At 32.0% G+C, this 6798-nt stretch overlaps 1 protein-coding gene across 4 annotated transcripts; it reads right to left on the bottom strand.

Moving 5' to 3' along the window:
- Positions 1-496: 496 nt before the first annotated feature.
- On the bottom strand, positions 497-5006 carry LOC105122721 (protein cornichon homolog 1-like). Of its 4 annotated transcripts, XM_011021991.1 has the most exons (5): positions 4737-4999; positions 4236-4417; positions 2662-2784; positions 1076-1169; positions 497-728 (listed from the first exon to the last, which is right to left on the bottom strand). In XM_011021991.1, the coding sequence occupies exons 1-4, from the start codon at positions 4809-4811 to the stop codon at positions 1106-1108; spliced, it is 444 nt and encodes a 147-aa protein (XP_011020293.1). In that variant the 5' UTR covers positions 4812-4999; the 3' UTR covers positions 497-728; positions 1076-1105. The 4 variants fall into 4 exon arrangements, with proteins under 4 accessions (XP_011020293.1, XP_011020292.1, XP_011020291.1 ...); XM_011021990.1 differs by lacking the exon at positions 497-728 and having other exon boundaries at positions 847-1169; positions 4737-4896; XM_011021989.1 differs by lacking the exons at positions 497-728; positions 1076-1169 and adding an exon at positions 1176-2559 and having other exon boundaries at positions 4737-5005.
- Positions 5007-6798: the final 1792 nt, after the last annotated feature.

The raw sequence follows: 6798 nt of genomic DNA, 5'->3' as shown, positions 1-6798 counted from the left end.
AGTCTGAAAAAAATCCACTCAAACCTGAAGCTCCACTTGGGTTCGACTAGTTTGCTAGCTGGAGCTTTAAGTTCAACTTAGAGTTATAACTATAGGCTCAGCTCAAACTTGTTCAGCAAACAAACTTGTGCTGGCCTAAAGATGACTGTTCCTAAGGAGTAAAGCCCTATTTGTGGTAAGACTTCAGGGAGCAGCTCTAATTTACATATTACTCTTTAGGCATTGAGATCTCGAATCAATTAATGCCCCACCTAAATGTAGAATAAACCATGGAAATAATTACGTGCTTCCTGAGTAAATCTTAGGATCAACACCGTAATTTATTCTCCTGTACGCACCATACCGATATAGGGTAATTTATTCTCCTGCATGCACCATACCGATGTAAAGATGTGTTCTTAAAAAGGTAACTTCCTCTAGATTAACGCATGAGCTAGCCCGAGAATACTCTTTACCTTAAAAAGGAAAAGAAGAAGAAGAAAGAAAGAAAGAATGGCTTCAAACATGCAAGTGAATGATAGGAAAGGTTTTATAGCGTAATCATGATTTTAGGCCTCGCCCCAACAACATATTTCAACATATCATATGTAGCAGAGTTCTGCCAAATTGGTAAAGGCAGTAAAGGCAAATATAATTTAAAATTTTCACCGCCAACCTAATTCATACACATTTGACTCCCACAACGGCAGCAAAGGGACTGCACACTATCTGTATGTTCGTGCAGGTAACTGTGAAAAATCCACACATGTATATTAATCTGATAAAAGACATTTAAAGAAGGTATTCGATCAAGAAAGACAGAGAACTCAAATGCAGGTCATTATATACTTGAAAACTAAGTGACACATCCATCAATGTTGGCTGATGCCTGTTCATTTCTTTTCTTTTTTTCTTTTCTTTTTATGTGATAGGCTGACACCTTCGTGGGAACTACCTAATTGTAAAGCTCAGCTTAAAATGAATCAATAAGCATATTACACGTTAAAACTAACCAAATTGAAAACAGTTAGATGTTCCTTTTAACATGAAGATTTCCTTGTTTTTTGTATGGATCAGAGATGTAAAACCCACTTACAATGTTCAGCTAAAACCCTTCAAGTACTAATCAAAATGAATCAATGTCATCGTCATCATCATTTAGTATATGGTTGACAGCGAACAACACAACCCTGCAAGAAGAATTTATTGTAAGCATAGGGGGGAGAGAGCCCAAGGTCCTTCAGAAAGGCAGAGAACTACAGTCCATGGTTAAATGGACACAAAATAGTACCCCCCACCCCTTCACAAAGGAAAAGCCTTCCCACAGAATCCACGTGAAATTCAAAATAGTCAGCAAATATCTTGGAACCTAAAGCAAGTAAAAGAGAACCTTGCAAACAGGTTTACTAAGAGAAAAAAAAATGGAAACTGTAGTTAAAGAGAGAACACCCTCTTATTCAAACATAACATGCCAGCTCAGATGCACGCTACACCCCCAAGATGGATCCTGGAGGCCGTATCATATCCTGATTGGCCCTGTTGTACTCACCTTTAAATCCTACACCTTGCAAATACCCCCTCCCTCCTAAAACCTCACCAGAACATGAGGCTTACACCCTATTGCTACAAGTTAAGCCACATCAGACACAAGCAATTTTGAGTTCCTTAATATCGAGTATCTGAATCTGAATGTTTTCAATATTCTTAGATATTCTAAAAAGCTTGGTAATAGGTAAGCCTTTCCAATACATAAAACCTTTGAACATGGTCAGATCCACAACACTCATAGCATTTCACAATGACTGATCAGACCCACTCACATGGCTAATCTTGCCAAACGAGGGCACAAAACCACAGCGTGGTTCATAAATGCCACTTGTAATGGTTTTTTAAATATTCTGATGTGAGGTTAAAATACTCCTTTTTAATCATGTCATCTATTAATATACAATCACGGTTATCTAGTGAAAAATCAAAGCCAAAAACAGATTACCATCAAATGCATATTACATGCCCTTAACATGCTTATGTCCTCTACTGCATATGAGATGTTTATCAATGTATCAATTACAAAACCGTTGATATACAATCCTAGCCTCTTACCAAAGCATGACCAAGGAGAGCTCAAAGGGAAAAGTCTACATAGCAGCATCAAGTGCCCTGAACTATTATGTCAATGTTTTAACAATGATAGTAAGTGATTTGGCTAAAGTAGGAACTTAAGATACTTCACAAATGGAACTGCCTTCTTCATTATATATAGTACATGAACTACTTACTGTACAAGAGGAAAGCTATTATCAATTTTATGCACAATTGTATGTAAAGTGTAGAAAAAGAAATGGTACAGAAAAAAAAATAGAATAAAACACTTTATGCCAGCATTACTTTTTTCTGAAAAAAAGCAAAACTACAAAAACATAAACCTGGGAGCACTCATGATTAATTGCTATCCTATTTCAAAGCACTAAAAAGAATTAACCATCCAAGCATATAATGGTAAGTTTCTAGAACTCAAAAAAAGATGAGCGGATATCTAAGTCTTCAGATTTGAATAGTGCTAAGATTCCTGCACCAATTCTATACCCAAACAGAATAAAAAACCTATATCAGACAAAGAAATAAGAGAAATACATACTTGATGAGAAACTAGGATAGTTATGTACTGAGGTCAGAACAAACCTAAATATAAAAATTGTGAAGAAGATCATGTATACACCAAGCTTGATCATCCTACGCTTCTTGTCAGTGTTGAGATTTCGGAAAACTTCAGTGACATCAATAAGATGTTGCCGTCTAATAAACCTGCAGTATTGTGGAAGAATACATATATTTTACACACAAGCATGGAGAGCATATACCAAACACATTTGTAATTAATATGGGTAGGAACCTCAATGGGGACCTTTCACTTTCTTTTTGCCAATCATTGCATTTGAACAGCAAGAATCATAATATTTACAAATTTTGACATGACTAAACAAATATAATTGGCTCCACCAAGGTTGATATATCATTTTTTTTTCAAATGCAAGAGTGGTAACACGTCTTTTTTTTTAATGAACAATATTCCCATTGGTTTATTTTCTAGCAGTAACACATATCATGTTGCTAGATATCTAATGTGCGATCAGAAGACAAAATTGATAATTAAGATTTTTCAAAGCTGCTAATTATTCTTTCAGGAAAAAAAAACACTAGAGAAAGTAAAATGATACGAAAACAACTCTTCTTCTTTTTTACCAATTAATTGATTGCAAATAGGTTGTTCTAATTTTGAAGGAGTCACTATGATGAAATTGGTAGACACACTGCTCTTATAAATCAGTGCTCGAGCACTTCAGGAGGACACATTAAATAAAAGTAGCTGATTCTTTTGAGAGGTTGATGATTCTCTGACGGCAAAGGAGCTTTGCTGTTTTCTCTTAATATTTAAAAAGGTTAAATACAACCATAAAGATTTTGGATAACACGCACTCTGATAGTTGGCAAACAGAAAAGGATTAATAGATTTGGAAGAACCAAAATCTTTGATCCAAAGAGCCAGATCTAAGATAAGGACATTTACGAGGCAGAATCAGATGTGCAGAGCGGGTGCAGGGTACAAGAGGACTATCTTTTAATCATCATTATCAAACAATCAACAAACTCTGTGTGAAACAATAAAAGAAATGTCTTCGGGGTAATGGTTTATGTTAGGCATCTGGTGATCCAGGAACATGAATTCCTACTACTTGAACAGCGCAAAGCAACAATGAAAATATAGTCATTACAAATCGCATATTAAAACTTATGGAAACAGGAAAGGCCTAGCCTTCATTTTACAAGGTTTACTAATTACTAGGAGAAGTCAGGAAAAGAAGTTCAAATGCATTATTAAGGGCAAGATGTTATGCCATAGTTCAAATGGCATTTTCAAGTTACATCCCGGGTATAAAAAAGATTTTAAGCTTTTTACTTTTCATCAATATTTTTGGTTTAGTGCATTTGGTATATGTATTATCTACTTTTAAAATTCACCGGCATATCACAGGGAAGCTGCTGCTTCCATAACATATCCCCAAGCAAAGCAAGAGTACATACCAAATTCTTAGTCAGAACAAAGATGAAGCCGTTTGTTGCAGTTTAACAATGCAAAACAAATGCACGTTGATTGAAACATAGAATTGGATAGAAAGCGACAAACAAATGCTACGGAAGAAAGATCAGCAGCTTGCTAAGGAAACTACAGAGAGTATATTGAGAAGTACACTTACAGCATAGCATGATAGCAGGTAAGAGGAACTGCCAACAAAAACAAGATCCAGTGGCCTGTCAAGAGCAAAAGAAGGCTGAGTACAGCTTGCAAAACAAACTCAGGCAGTATCCACCTGTTGATGTTAGCCGTCGCCACGAACGGATCCATTTGGTCAACCTCCAAGTCCGTTAAGCATAAAAGCTAAAAATCTCAAACACACAAAAAATAAATATAAAAAAAAAATCAAACAAGTTCAATAAATAGTACCATTAGCATCTAAAAAAGGTAATAAATAAATAAATAATATTAGAGAATACTGAAGTATATAATAATAATAATTCAAAATTCAAATTGTGCATAATGTACATGAACTTTAGCATCAATAATAATTACTTTTCGCATGAATTTCTGGCAAGATTAATTATAGCGAACAAATAGAATGGAAAAAAAAAACAGGAAACAAGGAATGAAATGGAGTTAGGGCTTGTTTAGAAGAATAGAAGGAGAGTATAGTGAATACCGCGTAGAAGACGATGGCGAGGAGGCCGAAGTTGATGAGTAAACAGAGGATCCAGAAAATCAAATTCAAAATCATTTTTTGCTTCCTCCTTTCTTCCGCACTTCTTAGTGAGTGAGTGAGAGAGTGGCAAAGAATCCGAGAGAGAGAGAGAGAGCAGCGTGGGGTTTTTCGGTTTGATTTTTATTGTGGGGGACACAAAAAAAAAAAGGCAAGCAAAGGGATGATGGAGGGAGAGTGTAAAGAGAGGGAACTCTGGAGAGCGTTTTTCGGTGCTCTAGTTTGGGCTCGATAGTCAATGGTCAGTGGCCTATAGCGAAAAGGGGGACCCGCTATATGGGCCGTTTTGGGCCCTAGTGAAGTATTTTTCTTGGGGGCAGTTCACTAATATTGAAGTTATGGCGGAGCCCGTTTTAAATAGTGGGATAAAGCTGCCCTTCGGCCGTTGTTGTTACACGTTACGAAATTATTTTTTCTTGATTAATGTTATCTGTGTATTTAATAGATTCGTACCAGTGATGCTTCCCGCAGGTTTTCGCCAGAAGTTTTTTTAAAATATTTTTTTATTTAATTATAGAATAATAAAAAATAATATTTATGGAAAAATAACAGACAAAGTCACGGAGAAGAAATTTTTTTATCAAATTTTTTTTTCTGATTTGTGTAGTTTTTTTAATAACAAGATGATTTTTTTATCATCAGCATAGTACACTGATTGAAAATAAAAGAAATTATAAAAATAATCACAAAATAATATGATAATTTAAAATAAAAAAGGAAAAAACATATATTTTTAATCAAAAATCTGTTTTTTTATTTATGCATTTTTTTACTCTGATAAAAAAAATACTTTCTATGAAAAATATTGTTTCTAAGTAAAGACTTATTATAATAGTAAAAGAAAAATTTGGTTGAAAAATTAAAAAATCATGAATTGATCATTTCTTGGAGCATCTATATGGAAAAAAATATAAAGGATTTAAAAAAATTACCATGGAAATTAAAAATATATACTACAGTCATTAAATATTAATGGGTAAATTAATTTAAAAGCTTTGTATATTAGGCTAATAGATAATAATTTATAAAAATAACCAATAATATAACCATTATAAAACCCTAGAATCCTTAAAAAAAACAATGGCATGATTGATAAATGGCTGGAATATTATTTTAATGAATTGATTTACAAAGATCTTTTTATAAAAATCTAGTATAAAAAATAAATAAAATAAAATTATGAAAAATAAAATTAAAAAATAAAATAAATCAAGAAAGGGATAAAAAAATATAAGTCAAAGGAATGTTTAAATTGAATAGAAAAACCTTGTAGAATATAATGTCAGTAGATAAGATTAAAAAATAAAATCAACTTTAAAAAATACTAAAAGCAAAAAAAAAATAGCAATAAAAAAATTAAAATTAAAATTAATATAAATACATATTGACAAGACATATTTAAATGGTGTTTAAGATTGAGTTTCAACATGTTTTTTTTATCAAATTTTATTTTTTTCTTTATGTTTTTTTAGTATTTTTTTACCATTTTAATATATCGATAACAAAAATAAATTTTAAAAATAAAAAATTTATTTTAATGTATTTTTAAGAGAAAAACACTTTAAAAAATAATTATAATCACACTCCCTTGAAATGTATTTGGTATTATGATAACTAATGTGGTTGTGGCTTGAAAAAAAAAAATTATAAAAAATATTTTTGATCGAGATTGATTTGGTATTTATATATATTTGGTTGAAACTGTGGTTGAAATTGAAGTTGAATAAAAAGTTATTTAATGTGTTTGATTAAATCTGCTTTTCAAATTAAGGTTACAACATAATATATGTATGTATATATGTATGTATGTATGTATATTTTGATGGTTTTTAATTTAAATATTGTAGATTTAACTACCATTATTGCATTATTAAGTAAATAATGTTTTATATTGAATACTTTTTATTATTCCATTAAATTATTTATAATTTTATCACGTAGGAAACTCGTCTAATAAGGACTATAGTTTTCATGATTTTTTGAGTATGTAACAAAATCAGATAAA

This window comes from Populus euphratica, unplaced genomic scaffold, assembly GCF_000495115.2.
Source record: "Populus euphratica unplaced genomic scaffold, PopEup_1.0 scaffold20.1, whole genome shotgun sequence".
NCBI classification, from domain to species: Eukaryota; Viridiplantae; Streptophyta; class Magnoliopsida; order Malpighiales; family Salicaceae; genus Populus; species Populus euphratica.
The sequence above is the reverse complement of the archived record's forward strand: the minus strand, read 5'-3'. Positions and strand labels throughout refer to the sequence as shown.